The sequence below is a fragment of the Gasterosteus aculeatus genome, chromosome 1 (genome assembly GCF_964276395.1).
Source record: "Gasterosteus aculeatus chromosome 1, fGasAcu3.hap1.1, whole genome shotgun sequence".
Lineage (NCBI taxonomy): Eukaryota > Metazoa > Chordata > Actinopteri > Perciformes > Gasterosteidae > Gasterosteus > Gasterosteus aculeatus.
The window spans coordinates 11960356-11974209 of NC_135688.1; the positions used below are offsets into that span (position 1 = coordinate 11960356).

Sequence of the window (13854 nt, forward strand, 5' to 3'; positions counted from 1 at the left end):
ATCTCCGTTTCACTGGCCGCCCCTCCTCCAGCGCAGAGCGGAGCGGCTCCTCCGTGCTCCTTGTCCCTCCACCTCATTGTCTCCGTGTCAAGCTGCGAGAGCCCAACATGATGGAGAGTGACTTTTGGACGGCCCGCCGCCCGCTCTCCTTTGTCCGTCTTGAATGGGACTGGAAATTGGGCAACAGAAGAGGATTCCAGATGTCTGTCACAAAGAGGGGCCCCACAATGGCTCCAATCTCGGCTTCGGTGGAAGTGTGTAGCTTATTAGGGGCCACAAAGGCTTCCAAGGCATAAAATAGGGGTGTCTCAAAAGTGGAGTCTCAGAGGTGTTAGATGGCAATGGGTTGTTTTTCAACTTCCACTGTTCACCTCAGAGAAGTCCTCGACAGACACTCTAATATCACTTAATCACTGTGCTGGCCGGTTCTCTGTTCCTACGTTTCAAAATAGCACTCTAACTTTAAATTTCTTTCCTCTTTTAAAGGTCCATTTGTAATGTTAGACTGTGAACTCAAACTTGAGATATGACCATTAAATACAAGTGAACTAGGTTTCATTAATTGATAAATAAAATCCTCACAATTGAGAGAGCTTTTAATTCACAGTATACTCAGAAGAGAATAAAGGGTATTTGTTCAGATGTTAAATGAATAGCAGGACATTTTGGGAAAGAATTCCAAACTGATTTCAGGTTATTTGTCAAAACAACAACGGCTTTCGTTCTTCTTCGATGGAAAGTCTTGGTATTTGCTTTCTATCTGCAAGTTAGTTGAGGAAATGGAAGTCACCCCATTAAATGTGGAGCTGGTGTCATGGAAAAGTTAGCTTAGCTTAGCATGTATGCTGGACACAGCTCGCCTGGCTTTATCAAACGGTCAAATATCATTTTTCTTTTCTTCCTAAAAGTTTAAACATCTTTACATGATTTGGTTCAGTTTTCAATGTATTATTTCTGCTTGTTGTAGGTAGGCGAGTGTGTCTTTGTGTGTGTGTGTGTGTGTGTGTGTGTGTGTGTGTGTGTGTGTTTGTTGACAGTACAGGGGAGGTACAGATGGTGGGATGTGGCAGTCTGTCGGACTCTAGAGAAGAATGCAAGATTCAGCTGTTGGCCTCTCGCCCCCCCCAGCTCTGACCTTATGTGTCTCTGATCACCGTCTGGCTCCACCTCATTAAGACAAACTGCATAATGCTTCACTCTCACAGCACCAGTTGCACCAATTATTAAACAAAAAAAAAAAGTTTCAAAAAGAATCTTGTCCTGTCATACGTCAGCTTCTAATTGAGCTTCTTTACATGGTTGAGGGTCTGAGCTGTTGACCTGCTAACACACCTTGTCAGCAAATTCATTAGTCACATGAGTGAGGCTTTTGTTTCCCTCTGGTGTGCATACGTGTGTGCGTGTGTATGTGTGTTTATGTGAGTAAGTGCAAAGGACCTTCAGATAGCCAGGAGGGCCGGGGAGTTTATTTATAGGCCATAGCAGCGGAGAGGCAACAGCAGAAAGTAATTTACATTGAATGCAAAAGGAGCGCAAAGGTGAGCAGCTATAGTTTCATTGCAACATTTAGCTTAAAAGCTTAGCTTTTCTGTTCTTTTTTTTGTGGGACCCCTGCCAGCAGACACTGGCCCCGTACAGTCAGGCTCCTAAATGGCGGTTGCGCTGATCAGTGCAGAGAGCTGGAAGAGGCCTGGAGGAGCCCAGACTCCTGCTGCATCCGATAAACCGGAAAAACGTCAGGCAAGAACTAACGAACATCCAGGACGATAGACAGGGACGAGGAACATCCAGGACGACAAACAATGACGCGACCAGTGACAGGAGACACGCACCGCTTAAATACACTAGGGAGGTGCAGGTGATTGGACACAGGTGGAAACAATCAGACAATCACAGACAATGACAGGACAAGGCAGGAAGTGAAGTTACCCAGGGAGACAAGAAGCAGAAAACTACAAAATAAAACAGGAAATGAAACCACACCGTAACACTTATGTATGCATGCAAATCCACATCTTGAAATTACTTTATTTGACGGTGGCGCTCGGAGTACAGAGGATGCGGCAGGAACCTCAAGGTAGGTGGTTCAAAGCCCGGTTGCTCCATGTCCCATGTTGAAGTGTCCCTGAGCAAGACATAAAAGCGTCAGCTAAATGACATATAATGTAATAATCATCAACCCTCTCTCATTTTATCAAGGCTTGATGATTTAACAAAGTATAAGTGTTGATAGATCTGTTTAGTTTCAGTCAAAAATACATTTTATGGGAATTGAAAAATAACTTTTTTTGTGAAACATTGGATGAGACGAGATCCATAACATCGTGCAGAAATGAAGAACAAAAAAAGGCCTCTCAGTTTCCTCATCTTCAGCCACTGATTGCTCACTACAGACAGATCTTTCATGTAATTGCCACTTGTTCTTGAGAGCCCATTATCTTTTCTGCAGCATTACATCACAAGTCTGGTCTGATGTTTATATAAGGAGAATATAAGACTGGTATTGCACCGAAACAGTCCAGGTTTTACCCTCATATGTAACATGTGCAGGTTTCATCTCCTCCAGTGACCTTGTGCTTATGAAAGGATTATTTGAGATGACACGAAGAAGAAAAATGGATCACTTTTAGGATTCACTCAGTTTTGGAAGTGATGGCCGATCACAGTCGAAGCTCATGAGAGTCCTCTGCTGGTCCGATGTCTTAACTACACATCTCTCCTGGGATATAATACAGCCATTCAGTGTCTGAAAGCTTCTTCAACGGCATACAAGACTCCAAAATATTTTACACATATAGGAATTCAGATCGTTTACACGCAAGCTGTCTGTGTGGGTTCATCTGGTACCTGCGACTGGCTTTCATCCGTTTTGAAACACTCAAGATCATGAATATGTTTCAAAGGGCCTCATTGCTGCACAGTTTTGTGCTTTCTGCTCCCTTTCCCTCATACGGTGTTGTCCTATATGCTTTCTGCTCCTCCTTCCTTGTCCTGCAGTTTGGAGCTCCGATGGGTATTAAAAGCTTCTCTTTACACCGAGAAGCTTTGTCAGCTCTTCCTGCTGCGGTAAGGGAGAAGGAACACTCTGTCCCTTTTCAGCTGAATTGAGTCATTGAACTCCTGTCTGTGCTTACGGCTTGTGTTTGAGGATTTTGTGTATTCCTTTGTTATTTTTCAATATGCTAGTCTGTGATAAATACTTTATCACGAACCAGCTCAAGATACTTTTGATTTCTCACAAGGGCATTATTCACTATTTTCCACCACAGAAAAACATTTACAACATTTAAACGCAAAGCTATATACAATTAGTCAGTTTTGAGTCATAAATGTTTGTATTGTGCTTGTTTTAATTCACAACTGGCAGCTGTGAGAGACACAATTTGGTCTCTCATGCATCTCTCTGCTATCAATCGATCAAAAGCACACTGATACCAGCCGACAAAGGACTCAATAACAAGACTCGATGAAAAGGTCTTCAACGGAGGCCAGTGTCAGGTCAAAGAAAATGAAAAGGTCAAAAGATACTCAACATTTTTCAATTAAACACAAGGACATAAACAAGTAACGAACAGCTAATAAGCACAGGAAAACCAATAAGACGAACCGGCACAGACACAAGGGAGTGCAGATAAAGTCACACAAGTATAAGAAACAAACCTGATAAGTAACCCGAAATCAAGCAGGAAATACCGGCCCAATATCTGGAATACATGTCTGTTTTTACGATGACCAGTTGCGCCTCTTTAAAGGTGTTGAATCCTTTAAATATCAAGTTTAATCAACATAAACACCAAAACATATTTTTACCCATATGCTTTCCTTTTCTTTGGATTATCTCTCTCAGTTTGTTGTCGCCTGCCTTTAAATGAAACCCATGGCGTGAGGACGAGTCAGAGCGTCCTGCTGAGAAGAAAGAGTCTTGCAGAGACATACAATGACGGCGAGGCTCAGCAGGGATTGGTCTCGAACATCTTGTCCTCCTCCCGTTGTTGTCTGTAAATCCTCATCCAGTTGCAGAAAACAACCAGAGACCTTGGTTCTAGTCTCTGGATGTATGAAGATAAAAGTCCTCACATAACAGTTGTTTTTCAGTTGTTCTGAGCTACTAAAACAGTCCCACGCAGCATGAACGGAGAGAGCATAAAACGCATGCAACGCCGGCGTGAAGCAAATTGGCAATTAGGAATTAAATCCGAATCACTCTGAAGAGAAACAGGACGAGGATGTTGCAGCTAGTGATCTCCTGCAAAGATTGATGTTTACAACTGACTAAAAATGATTGTTGTAATAGCAGTTTCAAACTCAGGGAGAGCCGTTCATTGATTGGGTCATAAGTGTTTTTGTGCTGCACGAGCAGAATTGCATTACCTCCTCCTGGGGAAATAAACCCAACGCAACAAAAAAGCCAAGGTCATGTTCCAAATCTAATCTCCTTTCTGTAATGAAGGCAAAGAGTGACAAATGACAGGAGGCTGATCCCACCAAACACGGTGCACACACACACACACACACACACACACGTGGCCTCTGAGATAATTTAGCAGCCTGGCTGTCCCGGCGCTCCGCTGCGAGTCTGCAGCACGATACGAGCGTGTCATTGTGAGTCGCACATTTTTGATGAAAGCGCAGGAAGGAGGCAGTCCATGTCAACAGAAAACTAATAACTCTGATTTCACAGTGAGGACTCTTGTCACCTATAAACTTTGATATTTTCAGAGAGGACATTTCATTTAAATGATATGCAGGCACTTCACCGGAAGAAATGATTGATGCTTTTACTTCTTTGGCTTTTTTTTTTTTTAACTCTAACTTGCTCTTGTTTTATGGAGGAGACGCCACATGCAGGATGAAATAAAAGCTTCAGGCCCGTCCGCTGTGTTCACCAAGAGACATGATTTATGGAAGAGGTCGGTGAAGTTTAACGACGTTAGCTCAGATTTGGTGTAGGGTTTTTGACGTCATTCATCCAAATGTCAAGCTTCCTAATCGCTCACATCCTTCCAAAAAAACATTAACGTGACCTTCATTCTTGCTTTTCAAATTAAATGGCAACGTGGTGAGGGGAGTTTGTGTATCTCTATCAGGAAACTATCAGAAACAAAAAAATGCTGTTTCACAAAAATGTTGACAATGTGTTACCAAATTTGGTACACAAATTTAACCGTGATGTGCACGGAATTCCAACAGATGCAGTGTTAGTTACATTTTTCCATCCCCATAATTGCTCAAATCTTTTTGAGATAAAATGGTTTGGACTGAAAAACATCAATGTAGCTTAACATCAAGTAGCTTAACATTGAAAGATATGTAACTATGAGTATTTCAAACAACCACAGCTTGAGCACAGTTTGTGCTTATTTGGGCACTTTACTGACACTACATGTTGGATACTTATCTGCACGAGGTGAAATGTTCACCTCGTGAAATGTTCACCTCGTGCAGCCAAGAGCCAAGGCGGCTCTTTGCTACACTCTACTCTCTTGCATCAGATCAAAACACTGTTGTTCCTCATTTCATACATTTTTTTTCACAAAAGCATGTGCTGTTTCCAGCCAAGACAAAGCACCACTTCACACAGCCACAAGCCACCTACTTTCAATGTGCGCTGAGTCTCGTAGTGTTTAAGAACATTATTGTGATATTGTATGATAACAATTTGGTTTTGACCTCTTCAGCATTTTTTGAAAACATAATTGTTTTTCAACACATTTTCTAAGGTGGAGCCAACGGAGAAAATCGGCCACAATTGAGCAAATATTGGCAAATAATGGGGCTCTTAATAGAGACGAGGCCCCGTTGCACAAGGTCTGTCCAATTTAAATTCTGATCACCAATTTCATTCTGCACCATTATTTTCTCTGAAGGTGGACCGAATTACTGAGGTCACACACTGTGAGTACTTGGCTTCCATGGTTTTCTCCATCCATCCATCCATCCATCCATTTTCAACCGCTTATCCGGGGTCGGGTCGCAGGGGCAACAGCTCCAGCAGGGGACCCCAAACTTCCCTTTCCCGGGCCACATCTACCAGCTCTGACTGGGGGATCCCAAGGCGTTCCCAGGCCAGTGCAGAAATATAACCTCTCCACCTAGTCCTGGGTCTTCCCCGGGGCCTCTTCCCAGCTGGCCGTGCCTGGAACACCTCCCTAGGGAGGCGCCCAGGGGTAATCCTCACCAGATGCCCAAACCTCCTCAACTGGCTCCTTTCGACGCAAAGGAGCAGCGGCTCTACTCCGAGCTCCTCGCGAATTGCTGAGCTTCTCACCCTCCATGGTTTTCTGTGGGAACAAAACCTCTTGGAGCTGGATGGCACAGATGTAATGTGTGAGAGACATTGTTGGTTTTGGGTTTAATCGGCAGGGTTTAGAAATCTAAAATTATGGCTGGATTTTCTTTTTAAAAGCGTCAAAAAGAAACGGTCAATGCCTCATAACATGAATATAAGATCCAACCACCTCAGCATCAATTTCTTACATTGAGAACCTCTTAATTGAAAATAACTGCAAGGTTTTGATTCCCTGATGTGGCCTTTTTTCTAAAAGACGTTGCAAGTATTTCCCCAAGGTGTTTCCTCCCTCAGTCCACAGTCACGCAGGTTAAGAGAGGAGACTACAGCTGCCAACAAGTGCACGAGCACCAGTGAGGGTGGGTGTCTGTCATTCTGAATTATCCCCTGTAGGGACCGCTGACCCGTTCAACCTGTTTTTATCGGCAGCACCTTAGAAACACAATGAGAAAAGCAGAGAGAAGCGATGCTTCAGGTGTCGACCACTAGATGGCACAAAGGAATAAAGAGAAGCGCTTGAACTCTCTCAACTATAAATAACAGTAATCCATCATGCCGACGTCTTCACAGACTGTACAACACAATGGAGCACAGTGCCACAAGTAGGAAATGGTCTCCACAAAGAAGTCTAGTCACGCTATCTGGAGGTAGACTGTCAAGGCTACGCTCATCTCCATCCAGCTGGCAGCGAGATAGCATCATCGCCATGAACTTTCACAATGAGTGTATTCAGGGAGGCTTCAGGGAGTGTTTTTCCTCATATAGATAGCTGCTAAAAGTGTCACAAGTCACAGAAATATCGAAGAACATTTCTTATCGCTTTCGTGTAGTTGTAAATCATGTGCACATTTGCAAGAAAGGCCAGGTGGTGGAGCAGTGTGTAACATTTTTGCTGAATGAATTTTTAAAAATATACCTGACCTGCCAGAGATTTAGCGCATTCAATGCGGAACCAAGTCAGAGAGGCTTGAACGTGCAAGCTGTGCAGATGCATTGCACTTCAATAATTAATACTGTACAATGAAAAGAAACAACAGGAAGAAACGTTCAACGTTTTTGCAATTTCTTCAGAGCTCTGCTTGAGCTCTGCAAATCAAGAATAGATTTTAAGGTACTTCTCCTCACCTACAAGGCACTTGCTGGTGAGGCACCGTTGTATCTTCAAGAGCTTGTAACACCGTATTGCCCTACAAGGCAACTGCGCTCCATAGATGCTGGGTTACTTGTTGTTCCTATGGTTTTAAAAAGTAGGCTGGGGGCCAGAGCCTTCAGTTATCAAGCTCCTCTTTTGTGGAACCAGGTTCCACTTTCAGTCCGGGGGGCAGATTCGGTTAGCTCTTTTAAAGTAAAACTTAAAACGTTCCTCTTTGATTCTGCCTATAGTTAGGGCTGGCTCAGGTTAGTCCGGACCAGCCCTTAGTTAAGCTGCTATAGGCTTAGAATGCCGGGGGAATTCTTAGGACACACCGAGCTCCTCTCTCACGCTCTCTTTCTACCATAATTCAAGTTTTATTAATGCACATGACTAATTCAGCTTCTTTCCGGGAGTTTTTTTTTTGTGCTTTCGCCCCTATCAGGTCTCCATAGATCGTGGTTCCTTCGGGACCCTGGTCCTGACACCTACCGTGGCCATGCTGACGCCTGCTGCTGCCATCATCATCATTATTTTAGATATTAATCATATTACTTTACTCATAAACCGACATTACCCTCTCCTAAAATCTCTGTGCTCTCCCTCCCCACAGGATTCTGTGGATGGTGGTTCTATCTGATGGTGGTTGCCTCTGCAGTGGTCCTGCTGTGCGCCTGGCTTACTACTCACAATTACTTGAATCATTTCTGTCATAGGAATTGCATGTATTATACATTGTTCATTCTGTACACATGGCATCCATTGTAGTCTGTCCATCCCGGGAGTGGGATCCCTCCTCTGACGTTCTCCCTAAGGTTTCTTCCCTTTTTTCCCTCTTGTAAGGGTTTTTTCATTTTTTGGGGAGTTTTTCCTGTGCCGATGGTGGGTTTCGGGGCAGAGGATGTCGTATGTGTACAGACTGTAAAGCCCTCTGAGGCAAATTTGTAATTTGCGATTCTGGGCTATACAAAATAAAATGACTTGACTTGACTTGACTTGACTTGACCATGATTAACTGGAGGATGTGACCTGACCCTTGACCTGACAGAAAAGAGTGCACACGGTTTAATTTTCAGATCTGCTGCAAAAGAGTTTATTTTGTAATTTCCAGAGGATTGTATTTGCAAATACATCTTTAATTCAAAATGTTATATATGAAAAACTTGATAGCAAAATGTACACTTCTACCATATTTTCCCTACTTTCCTGCCATAGTACCCAGTAACCGAATTTTACTGCACTCCATTATTCATGTCATTATACACTAATTTCCCCTTAAACAAAGTTGATGACCCTTTAATCATATATGTATTTCCTATATTAAGACATCCAGTATTTTATTTTAATCCTTATCTGGAAAAAGGTGTAAAATCTGAAAATATCATATAAGAAATTTATTACATTGCAAAAAAAATACAACACATCGACCCACCTGCATTAATATTTCACCCAACGACCCATTTATTTTGAGCCGAGCCGGAACAGCAGACTTGCATTACAATGTAAAATCCCGCAAAGCTCCCGTTCTCTTGTTTAAGTGGCCGCACAGTGCGTTCCTGAGAGACTTCTACCTGTGACTCTTGATCCTGCCCTGAATTAGACTTTGTAATATGTCAGGTAAGGCATGGTAATGGAGTTGGCATTAAATTTATATGAGACTAAGTGTATTTGAGAGTTATTCCAGGTGAATTTTTCTTTATTTTGATGATTGCAGATGAAATAGATGAAATAATCTTTGCCTGGCTAATAGTCAAATTAAAACCCCCATCAACACATATGATCCTCCCAATCACCTTGATGATGACTTCAAAGTGACCGAAATGTAATGAAATTCAACCATTTTTCGAGCAGAGCGGGTCCAAGGCATTAAATAAAAGCCTCTGCAAGACCCCCGGACATGAAATGAGAAATGTTAAGTCCTCTATCAATTTAAGAATTCAATCAGTACCACCAGACGTTTCAGTTACCCACAGCTTGAAAGGCCGTTTCCCTTTCACGGTTTGGGTTTTATGGTCCCCAACTTCTCTGTTTTGGTTCAGTATCGTCACTCTAATTGACAGTCGAGAAGCAGCACAGTTGTGAAAAATGTAATTGCACAGTGTCCGCTCAGCACCAACCAACGGACAAACAAAGTTACTGACAAGATGTGGAATACAACAGTTAAAGGGCTACATAATTTCTTCTTCCGGAGTTGTTGGAGACCAAAACAGAGCTAAAAGTGAAGACTGGACATTCATCAGGAGACCAAAAGCACTCCACACACATTTTCTTTCAGTGACCACAACATCCTCTCTTTAAAGCACCCACCTGAATGAGTGTTTGGCACGTAGCTTGTTTACAAGAGGTGAGAGCAAACAACAGCCAACAAAATACAAAAAATAAACAACTTGGCAATGAACGTTTGTTCAACTATGCAGTATTCCAGCCTACATAATCCACAGTCTAAATATATCTTAAAAAATATATCTTAAAAAACATGTCTGTCAATATGACTGTGAGAAATGTGCCCAAAATAAAATCATAATATTACAGATTTCTGTTTTTTTGTTGTTGGCCAAAACCACTGTCAATAATAACGTGCTGTCATTTCCAGGACTCGCTCCGTTAATCGCGTTAACTTGTTACCGGGCTATATGAGAACATGTATTTGTGCACGAGGGGGGTTTGTTGCCAGGGGGCGTCACCGAGCCACTCGGGAAGGTCGATAAGCTCATAGAGAGAGAGAGAGAGAGAGGGAGAGGGAGAGACTGCAGAAGCGAAGCGCGTTGAACTAAACACAGAAAAAGCAGAGCTGAAGAAAACCTGGACGCTCCCGCAGGTTGGTAAAGTGGAGGCGGGCGGGAGCTGCCACGTCAGGGGCTGTCTGTAGGCGGGAGGGCAACAGGAGAGGAAGCTTCCGCTGCACACGCCGCCGCGCCGGTTTAACTACGGACAGTTAATTGCCACCTGGAGACAATTAAGCCCGCGGTTCGGAGGAGAAGGCGCGTGTTCGGCGGGAACTTTTACAGGAGCTCACGTGCGCGGCGGCAGCGGCCGGTGGATGTGGCGCCATGGAGGTGAAGACGAGACTTCGGGTCACGCTGCTGTTGATGTGGATTTTTCAAGGTGAGCTAATTCAACTCACGCGCACGGGGTCGCGGGCGGGTGGGATTCAAACCACATTTGAACTGGAAATTCAGAGAGAGCTTTGACTGTCGTCCAACTTTCACGTTGGAACCAGTAGTGAGTGAGTCTCACAATGTATCTTTTTAATCAGAGTAGTCTGTTCAGGAACACGCGGGTGCGTTTTTTAGGGTTAATTTCGAGGAATTAAGTCATATCCTATCTGCTCAGATGTCACACCTGTGCCAATCCGACCCCCCTCTCTCAATCCGTTCTTTATCCAGCAAAATCTTAAATTCATATGCAGGAACAAGTACCCTGACAATTCATGAACTATGTAAGTTTTTATTGCGGTGGTCTGCTTGTGGATTTAGCAGAGATCTCCTTTTTAAGCACTGAGTACTCTTCATCCTATGAGGGAATCATGTTGTTACATGCTTGAATGCTCCGCCATATATTTCAAGGCAGAGCAGTGAGCTCCCTGGCTATTGTCCCCAGTACGGTTGGAAATCAGACAAAAGCACACGGTCTAGAAACAGTTTGATTCTGGACGAGACATCCCAGCAGTCCCATGTTGGGGTCATGTGGGTCACGCAGGCTCAAAGCAATGCATCCTCCATTTCGGCCTACTTGTGTGGTTTGTATGCATGTGTTTGCCTTTGAATTAATTGGAAAAACCGATAACGCATTAATGACTCGTTAGTAATGCCAAAAATGTAGACCAAATTAAAAAAAAAGGACTATAAGCATTTCATTTTGAGCCAAACCTAAGAGCCAGCTGGATGCTTTTACCAATAAAAATAATCACACGCAAACAATATTAACGAGATGTGTTGAATACACTGATTTCTCCCTTTCTTATCAGCTCATTCTGCATTCAATAAAGATCTGCATTGACTTCTGTTATCCGTGCTGCTCCATCATTTCCCGAGAATTATAGTTTGTCACAGCTTGCAAATTTTATATCGATATTTGTTTAATTCAAACTTTGGATTTGCTGAGAAGCGGCATTGGAAATCTGTCCTTCACCTCTTCAAGATGCGAGTGCTGCAAATATTTAGAAACCGTGTATGATGTCCGTTTACCAATGAAACCCCAGGCTTAAAATCCACATTGTGCTTATGGTCTTGAGCGTGGAGCCACTGTGGTGTGAAGTTACCTCGGTTGCCTTTTGATTTGGTGCAACTGCTAAATGGAATGAAACAATTCAATCATGTCATTTTTGTAACTTCAGCTGCTTCCTGTAGAATGAATTGTTTAACGTGTAGAATGGATTTCTTTTTTCCCATTTCTGATAACCGCTAAGCCCGCTGGTAAAAAAATAAAAATAAAAATAAATAAATAAATAAAATCCTGCCGGTCAAAGACATCGTAATTAGCAAATCTAGAAACCACAGCACAAAACCGTAACGCACGACTGGCTTTTGCATGAGCAATGTAGACCCAACTGGAATTGATGAAACGGAGCAGCTCACTGGCTTTCCGTGGCAAGACCCATAGCTAATTGGCTACTGAACGCTGAAACAAATCTGTGAAATACTTGGCTGCCTGCAGGATTCTTTTACTTCTGAGATGCTTAACATTTTATAACTGACAATACCACACAAACAGATTACCGCAGCCAATCAGATAGCTCAAATTGGCCCGGGGACAGGGGAGGGAGGTTATTTGGCTCCCAGCAGTCTGAACGTGGAATTAGTTCATGGCAACCCCCCCCCCACCCCTGCCTTTTTAAAAAATGCCTTTCTCGCTGGCTGGGTTTTTGAAATGTTGTCAAGTCCTCTGCTGAGTGTTCAGTGACGGCTGGTTTGTAACGAGACGGCAGCCACTAGGCTTTGATGTAAGTTGCTGTTTGCCAGCCAGCAAAAATCCCTTTTTTCTTTTTTACGGAAGAATTCTCACAGCTTAGGCTAATTCTGATTACAGCGTGATTAACTAAACAATAAATAGTTCAGCAGTCATACAGTATCGGAAACAAGCGGCGTTCCCCAGCAGGGGGCTGTATGATAATTGACTATTTGTGCAAAGCTTCCCGTAGGCCGGCCTCGCCGCCTATCACAATCTGGCACTAAAGAGTCTCTTGGCATCGTGAAAATATCTGGAGGAGAGAAAAACATCTCACGGCCACTTCGAGGTGCATATTCTCTTGTGAAGTCACCTGTAAATGCTCGTTTCAGGAGCAGCTTTTGTAAATCAGAAAAGTAAGCTGTTGACGAAATAATTAAAAAGGCGAATGGTATTTTACCTTTTTAATAAGACAAATCTTTGACTTCACGTTGAAGGAGCACGTTGGCTGAACTAAACATGTTCTGGATAGTTTAAGAACATAACGTGCAAAGAAAAAGTTTTGCCAGCCCGACCCACTGCATCGGGCTGGCAAAACTTTTTCTTTTCCACACAAATACTTTGGTCGTCACAATTTGTCGTCAGCAGAACAAGCTGCTGCAGAGGAAACATCCCGGCGCTCGGCATCTGAGCCACTTTATCTGTCTGGTCTGACTCACTGGTAAATTGCCACCAGTTTCCGGAGCGGTTACATTTGTTAGACTTACTTAGTGTGTGGGAGCCTAATTGATCTGTGTGTGTGTGTGTGTGTCACAAACGCACTGAAAGACCCCTGCAGAGGGCACGGAGGCGTAAAGAGCCGGAGCCGCCTATGAAGGATTCTCTCATGTAAAAACCAGGTCAAATTAATTGCGTCATGCTCGCCACACTCTCAAAAAATACCCGTTGCTACACACAACAGCTGCTGCGTGTTCAACCTTAGACCCTGTGACAGTTACAGTCGTGCTTGGTGACAGGTGTTGATTAGAGCTTTGCATGGCGGCTCATCGAGCCCACCTGACTTTGAGGCAGGTGATTAAAACAATTTGTGCACAGGTAACGTTGATGGGTGTGTGACCGCTGATGTTTACAGTCAAATGATATAAACTCCTACGCTTGTAAGAGAGATTCATGTTCTTATTATGTTTGTATCAGCAGGTTGTGTTTTCTTTGCTGTTTGGAAGGTGAAGTGATTTTGCGCATTTCAGCTGATGCACATTAAATGAACCGTCCATGTTTCGCCCACATCAGACGCACCAACTCATCAGCGTTTTTCTCACTGAATGGTTCTCTTTGATGTTCGGCGCTGTACTGTATTAGTCATTTGCTCTACGCGCGGCACACTACAACAGTCCAATAATACTCTACATCGTTTCTTTTTCAACAGTGAACCTTTTTTAAAGCACTAATTCCAATGTGAATAAGGAGATGCTTCATTTGCAGAAAAGTTCTTTATGTCAATTACCCAGTCTCAAGCATGAATTCTGAGTTACATTAAATGGGAAAC

At 43.2% G+C, this 13854-nt stretch overlaps 1 protein-coding gene across 2 annotated transcripts in view; it reads left to right on the plus strand.

The window, feature by feature from the left end:
* Positions 1 to 10095: 10095 nt before the first annotated feature.
* esamb (endothelial cell adhesion molecule b) overlaps positions 10096 to 13854 on the plus strand; it is a 32213-nt gene continuing 28454 nt past the window's right edge. For both annotated transcript variants that reach the window (XM_040182959.2, XM_040182966.2), the window contains exon 1: positions 10096 to 10526. In XM_040182959.2, the coding sequence (XP_040038893.1) occupies positions 10472 to 10526 (55 nt within the window). In that variant the 5' untranslated portion in view covers positions 10096 to 10471. The remainder of the gene's footprint in view (positions 10527 to 13854) is intronic.